Source organism: Mustelus asterias, chromosome 16 (genome assembly GCF_964213995.1).
Source record: "Mustelus asterias chromosome 16, sMusAst1.hap1.1, whole genome shotgun sequence".
In the NCBI taxonomy this organism is placed as follows: domain Eukaryota; kingdom Metazoa; phylum Chordata; class Chondrichthyes; order Carcharhiniformes; family Triakidae; genus Mustelus; species Mustelus asterias.
In genome coordinates this window covers 13,578,434-13,591,318 of record NC_135816.1, presented here as the reverse complement: position 1 = coordinate 13,591,318, position 12,885 = coordinate 13,578,434, and the positions used below count along the sequence as shown (strand labels likewise).

Below are 12,885 nucleotides of genomic sequence, written 5' to 3'. Positions count from 1 at the left end.
TCCCCCTCTCTTCCCCCCTCTCTCTCCCCCCTCCCCCTCTCAACCCCCCCCCCTCACTCTCCCCCTCTCTTCCCCCCCTCTCTCCCCCCTCCCCCTCTCAACCCCCCCCCCCCTCACTCTCCCCCTCTCCGCCCCCCTCTCCCCAGCTTCCAGCCAGGCTCTGTCTCTCAGTGCTTCCAGTCTGTCGGTGCCTCTCTGGGTTTGGTTCTTCGGCCCCAGTCCCTCCTCCTGGCGTTGCGGGCCAGCCCTTTAAAGGAGTCGCTTCCGTGGTAGGAGGTTCCCGGTAAATGCGGAGCCCCAGAGACAGAAAAAACAGCACAGAGAGATAGAGAGAGAGAGACAGAGAGAGACAGAGACAGAGAGAGAGTGTGTGTGAGACATACAGAGAGAGAGACAGAGCCAACGAGAGACAGGGTGAGATAGAGAGAGAGATACTGTGTGAGAGACAGAGATAGAGAGACAGAGACAGAGATACAGACAGAGAGTGAGGGGGAGAGAGAGAGACAGATAGAGTGAGAGAGAGTGAGAGACAGAGAAAGAGAAAGATTGATAGAGACACAGAGAGAGAGAGAGAGAGAGAGATACAGAGAGATAGAGATAAAGTGAGACAGAGAGACAGACAGAGCGAGACAGACAGACAGAGAGAGAGAGACAGAGAGCAGAGTCCAGGGACAGAGAAACCAGCACACACAGAGAGAGAGTGAGACAGAGATAGAGGGAGAGAGAAAGACAGAGAGACAGAGAGAGAGAGAAAGAGAGAGAGAGAGACGCACAGAGAGAGGGAAAGACAGAGAGTGAGAGAGGGAACGATGGAGTGAGAAAGAGATCGCAGTCCAGGGACAGAGAAACAGGAATAAAGAGAGAGTGAGAGAGAAAGAGGCAGAGAGAGAGAGATGGAGTGAGGCAGAGACATAGAGAGGAGTCCAGGGACACACACACTGACAGGCAGTACCACAGAGAGGGCAGAGGAGCTCCACCATGCAACCTCCCCCCAGGAAGGTGAGCCAGAGTCGGAGCCGGAGCCCAGGGACAGAGCAGAAGCAGCGGAGCCGGATTAATCATCTCTCTTTCTGCCCCCAGGGTCGAGTGAGCCAGGAGGTGAAGACCAGTTTCTCGGAGCAGCTGTGTAAAGTACAGAACAAACAGCAGCAGGAAGCTGAGCTGCTGGAGGACATCAGGTACTGTCCATGCACATTGCCTGGATTTACACACTGGATTTACTCCACACTGGGTCACAGTGGGTACTCTGCCCATCCCACACTCTGCCCATCCCACACTCTCCCCATCCCACACCCTCCCCATCCCACACTCTCCCCATCCCACACTCTCCCCATCCCACACTCTCCCCGTCTCACACTCTCCCCATCCCACACTCTCCCCATCTCACACTCCCCCCATCCCACACTCTCCTTATCCCACACTCTCCCCATCCCACACTCTCCCCATCCCACACTCTCCCCATCCCACACCCTCCCCATCCCACACTCTCCTTATCCCACACTCTCCCCATCCCACACTCTCCCCATCCCACACTCTCCCCGTCTCACACCCTCCCCATTCTATACTCTCCCCATCCCACACTCTCCCCATCCCACACTCTCCCCATCCCACACTCTCCCCATCCCACACTCTCCCCATCTCACACTCTCCCCTATCCCGCACTCTGGGTCAGAATGGGCTGCTAATACTCTTCCCTACCTCTCACCTGCATCCTCCTCACCTTTCCCCATTACTCCCTGTCACTCCATCCCTCCTCATTCTTCCCCAACACTTATTTTCTCTCTCTCTTTTTCTTTCTCTCTCTCTTCTTGTTTCTCCCTTTTTCTTCCTCTTCCTTTTTTATTTTTCTCTTTCTCTTCCTCCTTCTTTCTATCTATTTCTCTCTCTTTCTCTCTCCCTCTATCTCATTCTTTCTCTCTTACTCTCTCTTTCGTGCCCTCTCTCTCATTCTCTCTTTCTTTCTCTCTCTCTCTCATTCTTCCTCTCTTTGTTCCTCTCTTTCTCTCTCTCCTTCCCCCCATTCCCTCCCTCACTTTCACATCCTCCCTGCTCACACCATCTATTCTCTATTGGGCGGCACGGTAGCACAGTGGTTAGCACTGCTGCTTCACAGCTCCAGGGTCCCGGGTTCGATGCTCGGGTCACTGTCTGTGTGGAGTTTGCACATTCTCCTCGTGTCTGCGTGGGTTTCCTCCGGGTGCTCCGGTTTCCTCCCACAGTCCAAAGATGTGCGGGTTAGGTTGATTGGCCAGGTTAAAAAAATGCCCCTTAGAGTCCTGGGATGCGTAGGTGGGAGGGATTAGCGGGTAAAGTATGTGGGGGTAGGGCCTGGGTGGGATTGTGGTCGGTGCAGACTCGATGGGCCGAATGGCCTCCTTCTGCACTGTAGGGTTTCTATGATTCTATGATTTCTATGATTCTCATTCCAATGTTGCAGGGAGAGAGATGGGCTTTAAGAACAGTTTCGGCGATTAGTGCAGGTTATGGATGGAACCAGAGTGATGGGGCAAGGTAGAAGACATGGTCCCCAATGGTGGATTGTACAGGGGTCCTTACAGGAATTGGGAAAGGGAGGAGCGGGGAGAGAGAGAGAGAGAGAGAGAGAATCCAGAGGGGAGGTTTGAAGATGGAGGTTTTGAAATCAGGATGTCGGAGAATGGAGACTCAATGGAGATGGGTGAGGAACGAGCGATGGGAAGTCGGGGCTGGAGGTGAGATGGAAGTTTGTAACAGGAAAAGCTCGCAGATGGAAAAGAGATAAAATGAGGTGGTGAGAATTAATGATGTTTGATCCCAGGGTAAGCGGTGAGGGGTCATCACATGACCTCTCACTGACAAACAACCCTTTTGTTCCCTTTAATCTCTGAGTTTTAAAATATTTGATAAATAAAAACATTGGAAGAAAATGTGAAAAGTTAAGGCCCTTAAGGATTGCTCACCTGAGTTACTAGGAGCAGTATTACAGCGATTATAGAATCATAGAATCCCTACAGTGCAGAATGAGGCTATTCAACCCATTGAGTCTGCACCAACCACAACCCCACCCAGGCCCTATTCCCGTTACCGCACATATTTACCCTGCTAATCCCCCTGACACTAGGGTCAATTTAGCACGGCCAATCAACCTAACCCGCACATCTTTGGACTGTGGGATCCCTAGTTCCTGCAGAGATGGTCATCCAAGGGACCTGTGATACAGAGCAAGGTGGGCTCCGGTTGCCAACTGTGATTAAATGTACTCCTGGAGGTTTCAACTCATGACTTTCCCCCACATTCCAGCTAATAGTCGGCCAACACACCCTCCTTGTGACACGCTGCTTTTCTACTCCAACTGAAAAGTAAAAAGACTCATAATTGAATTGGATGATGTTTAACAGTCAACCAAACAGCCTCCCCGCTCCCCCATTGCATTATCTCTATACCTGGTAAAGAGAAATGTTCAAAGAAAATTTAAAAAACATCTTCTTTAATATCCTGATGATATTTCTCCAGGGTTACACACAGCATGGTCCAATTCTTGGAGACTCCAGGCCAATCCCGGAGGGTGTTGGCCTCCATTGTCCATTGCAGTAAGTTTTGTGAAATTCTGGTGGACGGGAACTGAATGAAAAGTAGCATGTTGGTGAGGTGTCGAGAGTATGTTAAACAAACATGGAAAACACGATGAGTTTACTTTCCCTGAAGTTCAGGAGAATTGACGGGACAGAAATTGGGAGATTGTTCGAGAGTGTAGAATTAGAGGGCACAGTCTCAAGATTCAAACCATCGTTTGAGAGTATAAAACGTGAATATTGCTGAAAAAAAGGAGATATTTCTGTCGAATGTATCTGTCTTACACGTACGGTGGCACAGTGGTTAGCACTGCTGCTTCACAGCGCCAGTGACCCGGGTTCAATTCCAACCTTGGGTATCTGCCTGTGTGGAGTTTGCACGTTCTCCCCATGTTTGCGTGGGTTTCCTCCAGTTGCTCCGATTTCCTCCCAGAGTCCAAAGATGTGTAGGTTAGGTTTTTCTTATTCATTTGTGGGACATGGGCGTCACTGGCTGGCCAGCATTTATTGCCCATCCCTAGTTGTACTTGGAGGCAAGTCAGTTGAGAGTCAACCACATTGCTGTGATTCTGGAGTCACATGTAGTCCAGACCAGGTAAGGGCGGCAGATTCCCTTCCCTAAAGGACATTAATGAACCAGATGGGTTTTACGACAATCAACAATGGTTTCATGGTCGTCAGCAGATTCTTAATTCCAGATTTTTTTCCCTGAATTCAAATTCTCCATCTGCTGTGGCAGGATCCGAACCCAGGTCCACAGAACATTAGTGGAGTTTCAAGATTAACAGCGATAATATCACTAGGCCATTGCCTTTTGCCATTGGATTGGCCATGCTGAATTGCCCCTTAATGTCCAAAGATGTGCAGGTTAGGTGGATTGGCCATGGTAAATACGTGGGGTTACAGGGATAGGAGGGGAGGGTCTTGGTGGGATGCTATTTCAAAGAGTCAGTGCAGACTCAATGGGCCAAATGGCCTCTTTCTGCACTGTAGGAATTCTATGGTAGTCATGATGTGGAGTTGCCGGCGTTGGACTGGGGTAAACACAGTAAGAAGTCTCACAACACCAGGTTAAAGTCCAACAGGTTTATTTGGTAGCAAAAGCCACCAGCTTTCGGAGCGCTGCCCCTTCGTCAGGTGAGACTCATCCCTCACCTGACGAAGGGGCAGCGCTCCGAAAGCTAGTGGCTTTTGCTACCAAATAAACCTGTTGGACTTTAACCTGGTGTTGTGAGCCTTCTTACTGGGAACTCTATGGTATCAGGGCAATTTGCGAGAAAAATAAGCTTTGACAAAAATACCTCTTTTTTCAGCAATATGCAAGTCTCAGGATAAGGGGATGACAATTTAGGGCAGAGATAAGGAGAGATGTCTTTATTCAGGTTTGTGAATCTTGATGTTTCTATCACAGACAGCTGTGGTTGTTCAATTGTTGAGTATATTAAAGACAGAAATTGATCGATTTTTAGACATTCAGGAAAGCTCGGGAGATGGGATCGGACTGCAAAGTGAAGTTTCTTTTTACTTACTTTGTGAGATGTGGGCCTCACTGGCTAGGCCAGCAATTATTGCTCATCCGTTACTGCCCTTGAGAAGGTGGTGGTGAGCTGCTTTCTTCAACTGCTGCAATCCATATGGTGTAGGTACACCCACAGTGCTGTTTGGGAGACCTGCAGTAGATCAGCTATGATGATATTATTGAATGGTGGAACAAACTCGAGGTGGGCTACTTCTGCTCTGATTTCTTGTGTTATTCAGAGACTCGAGGCTCGGTGACGCTCTTCATTGTTTGCAGTTGAGAGAGAGTCCTGCTCCAGTCTATGTCTCTAAATATCTCTATTGAAGTGAATTAGACTGTTCACTCCTGTTGTGACTGTGGTATTACTGTAAGTAGAAGGGAATTTGGACATGATGCATCAATGACAGCTGAGAGAGATTGAGTCTCACTTTTCAGACAGAGAACATGGTGTCAGAACACTGTTGCTCAATGCTCATCCACCCAGGACGTCTGCTGGGTGTAATCCCTTGGGTTGTTACTCGATTTGAGGTGCGAACCTCACTAACCCCAGGAAAGTGGGAATAGGAGCTCAAGGGGCGGAACACCAATAAGTATCTGCATTCCCGGGGAAGGGTCAGGTCAGGGGGGCATGAGCGAAAATTGAACAGCAACACTGAAGTGTTGTCTACTCTTGGTCATCAGCAAAGTGAAAGAAGGTGTCATCAACAGTGCTATCAGACAGCACAGTGCAATCAAACAGCACAGTGCTATCAAACAAACAGCACAGTGGAATCAAACAGCACAGTGCAATCAGACAGCACAGTGCAATCAAACAGCACAGTGCTATCAAACAAACAGCACAGTGGAATCAAACAGCACAGTGCTATCAAACAGCACGGTGCAATCAAACAGCGCAGCGCAATCAAACAGCACAGTGCTATCAAACAGCACAGTGCAATCAAACAGCACAGTGCTATCAAACAGCACAGTGCAATCAAACAGCACAGTGCTATCAAACAGCACAGTGCAATCAAACAGCACAGTGCAATCAGACAGCACAGTGCAATCAAACAGCACAGTGCAATCAAACAGCACAGTGCTATCAAACAGCACAGTGCAATCAAACAGCACAGTGCTATCAAACAGCACAGTGCAATCAAACAGCACAGTGCAATCAGACAGCACAGTGCAATCAAACAGCACAGTGCAATCAAACAGCACAGTGCAATCAAACAGCACAGTGCAATCAAACAGCACAGTGCAATCAAACAGCACAGTGCAATCAAACAGCACAGTGCTATCAAACAGCACAGTGCAATCAAACAGCACAGTGCAATCAGACAGCACAGTGCAATCAAACAGCACAGTGCAATCAAACAGCACAGTGCAATCAGACAGCACAGTGCAATCAAACAGCACAGTGCAATCAAACAGCACAGTGCAATCAAACAGCACAGTGCAATCAAACAGCACAGTGCAATCAAACAGCACAGTGCTATCAAACAGCACAGTGCAATCAGACAGCACGGTGCTATCAAACGGCACAGTGCTATCAAACAGCACAGTGCTTTCAAACAGCACAGTGCAATCAGACAGCACAGTGCAATCAGACAGCACGGTGCTATCAAACGGCACAGCGGTATCAAACAGCACTGACTCAGAAACAACCTGCTCAGTGACGCTCGGTTTGGTTTCCGCCAGGGTCACTCAGCTCCTGACCTCATTACAGCCTAGGTTCAAACATGGACAAAATATGAACAGGAAGAAGTCTCACAACACCAGGTTAAAGTCCAACAGGTTTATTTGGTAGCAAATACCATAAGCTTTCGGACACAGCTCGTTCGTCAGATGGAGTGAATATCTGTTCTCCAACAGTGCACAGACACAGAAATCAAGTTACAGAATACTAATTAGAATGCAAATCTCTACAGCCAGCCAGGTCTTAAAGGTACAGATAATGTGGGTGGAGGGAGCATTCAACACAGGTTAAAGAGATGTGTATTGTCTCCAGACAGAACAGCTAGTGAGATTCTACAAGTCCAGGAGGCAAGCTGTGGGGGTTACTGATAATGTGACATAAATCCAACATCCCGGTTTAGGCCGTCCTCATGTGTGCGGAACTTGGCTATCAGTTTCTGCTCAGCGACTCTGCACTGTCGTGTGTCGTGAAGGCCGCCTTGGAGAATGCTTACCTGAAGATCCAAGGCTGAATGCCCGTGACTGCTGAAGTGCTCCCCCACAGGAAGAGAACAGTTTTGCCTGGTGATTGTTGAGCGGTGTTCATTCATCTGTTGTCGTAGTGTCTGCATGGTTACCCCAATGTACCATGCCTCTGGACATCCTTTCCTGCAGCGTATCAGTTAGACAACGTTGGCCGAGTTGCAAGTGTAGGTACCGTGTACCTGGTAGATGGTGTTCTCACGTGAGATGATGGCATCCGTGTCGATGATCCGGCACGTCTTGCAGAGGTTGCTGTGGCAGGGTTGTGTGGTGTCGTGGTCACTGTTCTCCTGAAGGCTGGGTAGTTTGCTGCGGACAATGGTCTGTTTGAGGTTGCGTGGTTGTTTGAAGGCAAGAAGTGGGGGTGCGGGGATGGCCTTGGCGAGATGTTCGTCTTCATCAATTACATGTATTCTGTAACTTGATTTCTGTGTCTGTGCACTGTTGGAGAACAGATATTCACTCCATCTGACGAAGGAGCTGTGCTCCGAAAGCTTATGGTATTTGCTACCAAATAAACCTGTTGGACTTTAACCTGGTGTTGTGAGACTTCTTACTGTGCTTACCCCAGTCCAACGCTGGCATCTCCACATCAAAATATGAACTCCAGAGGTGAAATGAGAGTGACATCAAGGCCGCATTTGATTGAGTGTGGCATCAAGGAACCCTAGCAAACCTGGAGTCAATGGGAATCAGGGGGAAAACATCCGTTGGTTGGAGTCATACCTAACGTGAAGGAGGTTGTTGTGGTGGTTGAAGACCAAACATCTCAGCTCCAGGACATCACTGCAGGAGTTCCTCAGGGGAGTGTTCAGACCCAACCATCTCCAGCTGCTTCATCAATGACCTTCCTTCCATCATAAGGTCAGAAGTGGGGATGTTCGCTGATTACTACACAATGTTCAGCACCATTCATGACTCCTCAGGCAGTTACATGGGTAAGATGGGTGTAGAGGGACAGGGGCCAAATGCGGGCAATTGGGACTAGTTTAGTGGTTTTAAAAAAAAGGGCAGCATGGACAAGTTGGGCTGAAGGGCCTGCTTCCATGCTGTAAACCTCTATGACTCAGATAGTGAAGCAGTCCATGTCCAAATTCAGCAAGACCTGGACAACATTCAGACTTGGGGTGGCGAGTGGCAAGTAACATTCATGCCACACAAGTGTCAGACAATGACCATCTCCAACAAGAACGAATCCAATTGTCTGCCCTTGACATTCAATGGTATTGCCTTTGCTAAATCCCCACTATCAACGTCCTGGGGTAATCATTTACCAAAAACAAAACTGTACTAGCCATATAAAGGTGGTTACAAAAACAGGCCAGTCTGGGAATTCTACAGCGAGTAACTCACCTCCTGACCACGCACCCCCCCGCCCCCCAGCCAGCCTCCCCCCCCCCCCCCCACCCCCACCCACCCCCCCATAATACCATCTACAAGGCACAAGTCAGGAGCGTGATGGAATATTCCTCACTTGCCTGGATGAGTGCAGCTCCAACAACACTCAAGAAACTCAACACCAATACAAAGCAGTACGCTTGAATTGCATCCCATCCATCTCCTTCAACATCCACTCTCTGCACCATCAACAAGACGCTTTGCAGCAACTCAGTAAGGCTTCTTCCAAACTCGTGACCATTACCAACTAGAAGGGTAAAGGCAGCAGATATCACAGAACACCACCACCTGGACGTTCCCCTCCAAGCCACTCACCATCCTGACTTGGAAATATATTGCCTTTCCTTCACTGTCACTGGGTCAAAATCCTGGAATTCCCTCCCTAACAGCACTGTGGGTGTACCTACAGCACATGAACTGCAGTGCTTCAAGAAGGCAGCTCACCACCGCCTCCTCAAGGACAATTAGGGATGGGCATTAAGTGCTGGTCTTGTCAGTGACAGCCAGCTCCTATGATTGAATAAAAGGAGGCTATTTGGCCTGTTATGCCTGTGTTGGTTCTTTGAAAGACTGTCCAATAAGTTCTCCAAAAATGTGCAGGTTCGGTGGATTGGCCATGCTAAATTGCCCCTTAATGTCAGAGGAATTAGCAGGGTAAATACGTTGAGTCATGGGAATGGTTGGGATTGTTGTCAGTGCAGGCTTGATGGGCCGAATGGCTTCCTTCTGCATTGTAGGGATTCTATGATTCTAAATTTGGACTTTTCAAGTAGAGATCAAATTCCCCCTGTTAAGAGTCTATTTCCTGAAAGCTATTTATTTGTTCCCGCCCTGCCTCACTACCTTGGGTAACACTTGTGCTGTGGTTGGAAATAATAGCGACTCAGTGATAGGCCTGACAGTAAACAGTAGAAAAGCCCCACTTGAAAATCCTGAGTTGGTAAAAGGTGTCAACATTTGAAATGAATGTCTCGTTCTTTTTCTGAGTTGGAGCTTTCTGTTGCTCACACGGTTATTAGAGAGGCCACCGTGACTTTCCACTCCAGTTGTGAGAGCTGTGACAATGACGTTTTGGTTGTGAGATTCACCTCTTGAGCAGAGCTGTTAGAAAGTGGGGGCAGCAGAGTCGATGCAGAACCCCAGGGGTCATTCACAGAGTCAAGATGTAGACAGTTAAACATAACTTGGGGTGTAACAAAGGAAAAAAAAGTCTGAATTGTAGGAGACAATTTTTAACAGATTTTATACTTCGATAAAATCCTCTCTCATTTTTGTAAACTCCAGTGAATATATACATGCCCAATCACTCGACTATTAACCCACAAACTCAGCTAATGTCCTGGGGACCTGGGTTCGAATTCTGCCAAGGCAGGGGGGGTAGAATTTGAATTCAATAAAAAAAATCTGGAATTAAGAATTTTCTGATAACCATGAAGCCATTGTCGATTGTCGGAAAAATCCACCTGGTTCACTAACGTCCTTTAGGGAAGGAAGTCCTTACCCGGTCTGGCCTACATGTGACTCCAGAGCCACAGCAATGTGGTTGACTCTCAACTGCCACCTGAAATGATCTAGTGTGCCATTCAGTTGTAACGAACCAAGGGCAACTAGGGATGGGCAATAAATGCTGGCCAGCCAGCGACGCCCATGTCCCATAAATAAAAATAAATCTACTCTACCTTTAGTAAAAAGCAAAAGTACTTCACTGGCTGCTTTTGGGCATCTTTGATTTGATTTGATTTATTATCGTCACATGTATTAACACGCAGTGAAAAGTATTGTTTCTTGTGCGCTATACAGACAAAGCATACCCTTCATAGAGAAGGAAAGGAGAGAATGCAGAATGTAGTGTTACAGTCATAGCTAGGGTGGAGAGAAAGATCAACTTAATACGATGCAGGTCCTTCAAAAGTTTGACAGCAGCAGGGAACAAGCTGTTCTTGAGTCGGTTGGTATGTGACCTCAGACTTTTGTATCTTTTTCCCGACGGAAGGTGGAAGAGAGAATGTCCGCGGTGCGCAGGGTCCTTAGTTATGTTGGCTGCTTTGCCGAGGCAGCGGGAAGTACGATATAACATCATTCTGTTTAAGCCACCCCTCCTGCCGTACAGACACTGCCAGTCAGCCTTTAACTGTGTCAGAACACATTCTCACAGTGACACTCAGCTCAACTTTCAATCTGACTCAATTGTCTCTTTTCGACTGCGGTGAGATGACCTCATCAAATCTCTGCTGGCGTTTCTCATTAGCCTCCCAGTGTGGTGTTCTCATCATTAAAGAATGTGTTGGGAAGTCCCTGTCCACCCCCCCATTAAAGGTCCATTACGGAAAACATTAGACAGACAGTGGTAACCTGGTAGCAGAGTGAAATCCTGGAGCAGATCCATGGAGGTAATAATGCGCCCAAGGTAAATTGTGAGCAGAAACGATGGGCCGAATGGCCTCCTTCTGTACTGTAGGAATTCTATTAAGGAATGCAGGGGCCAGACAGAATGCAGCTCAGCTGAGCTCGTTGAGTCTGTGTTTCTCTGACGTAACCAAACTAAATTTTAGCAACAGTTGATTTAATTTCGATCTTTTTGCAAAAAGTCAAGAGATTGTAAATAAACTAAGAGTTTGTGAACCAGCTTTATGGGGAGACAGTGCTGTCGTGGTAATGTCACTGGACTTTTAATCCAGAGGCCCGTTGATAGGGGCGGCACGGTGGCCCAGTGGTTAGCACTGCTGCCTCACAGCGCCAGAGATCCGGGTTCAATTCCGGCCTCGGGTCATTGTCTGTGTGGAGTTTACACGTGCTCCCCGTGTCCGTGTGGGTTTCCTCCGGGTGCTCCGGTTTCCTCCCACACTCCAAAGATGTGCGGGTTAGGTTGATTGGCCATGCTAAATTAACCCCTAGTGTCAAGGGGATTTGCTAGGGTAAATATGTGGGGTTATGGGGATAGGGTCTGGGTGGGATTGTGGTCGGTGCAGACTCGATGGGCCGAATGGCCTCCTTTTGCACTGTCGGGATTCTATGATTCTATGATAAATGTTCTTGGGACACAGGTTCAAATCCCACTGCGGCAGCTGGTGGTGTTTAAATTCGATTGATAAAATCTGTAACTGAAAGCTCGTCTCAGTGAAGGTGATCATGAAACTATCATCAGTTGTCATTAAAAATCCATTAGGCTCCCTAATGTTTAAAGTTTATTTATTAGCGTCACAAGTAGGCTTACATTAACACTGCAATGAATCCCCTAGTCACCACACTCTGCACCTGTTCGGGTCAATGCACCTAACCAGCACATCATTCGGGCTGTGGGAGGAAACTGGAGCACCTGGTGGAAACCCACGCAGACACGGGGAGAATGTGCAAACTCCGCACAGACAGTGACCCAAGCCAGGAATCGAACCCGGGTCGCTGGGTGCTGTGAGGCAGCAATGCTAACCACTGTGCCACTGTGCCGCTGCAGATTTCCTTCCCTAATGTACTTTAGGGAAGGAAATCTGCCATCCTTACCTGGTCTGGCCTACACGTGACTCCAGACCACAGCAATGTGGTTGACTCGTAACTGCCCTCAAGGCAATGAAGGATGGGCAACAAAAGCTGACTTTGCCAGCGTTGCCCACATTCCCCAAGGATTGAATTAAAAATAAGTTATCCCATATTTTGATCTCTGGATCTCATTAAAATAAAACAGCCAAGGTTTCATCGAATCATAGAATCCCTACAGTGCAGAAGGAGACCATTCAAATCTGCACCGACTCTCTGACAGAACACCTTACCCAGGCTGCATTCCTGTAAACCCACATATTTACACTGCTAATGCCTTTTTGGACACTATGGGGCAATTTAGCATGGCCATTCCACCAAACCTGGACTGTGGGAGGAAACCGGAACGCTCAGAGGAAACCCATGCAATCATGGGGAGAACGTGCAAATTCCATTCAGTCATCCAAGGCTGAGATTGGACTCGGGTCCCTAGTGCTGTGAGGCAGCAGCGATAACCATTGTGTCACTGTGCCTCTGTCCTCTTTGTCTTTAGAATATGTGTCTAATCGAACCCATTGTAAGTGGCAGAGGATTTCAAGTTAAACCTGGGAAGTTGGTCTCCCTCTCTCTTCCTGCTGAAGGGAGGGGTCCTTGAGAGGCTGTCCATGCAATTAAATCAGGTCATTACCAATGTATGAATACTTTATGAAATATTCAGACGTATTTAAACTGACATGTTTAACTGAC

General features: G+C 47.9%; 1 protein-coding gene across 3 annotated transcripts in view; it reads left to right on the top strand.

Annotated features, from left to right (window-relative positions):
• The first annotated feature begins 300 nt into the window (after positions 1-300).
• Positions 301-12,885, top strand: part of LOC144505667 (F-BAR and double SH3 domains protein 2-like) — a 75,941-nt gene continuing 63,356 nt past the window's right edge. For all 3 annotated transcript variants that reach the window (XR_013499833.1, XM_078231824.1, XM_078231823.1), the window contains exons 1-2: positions 301-999; positions 1,081-1,178. Coding sequence is in view for 2 of the 3 variants with exons in the window: in XM_078231824.1 (XP_078087950.1) it covers positions 979-999; positions 1,081-1,178 (119 nt within the window). In the remaining variant the exon portion in view is untranslated. The remainder of the gene's footprint in view (positions 1,000-1,080; positions 1,179-12,885) is intronic.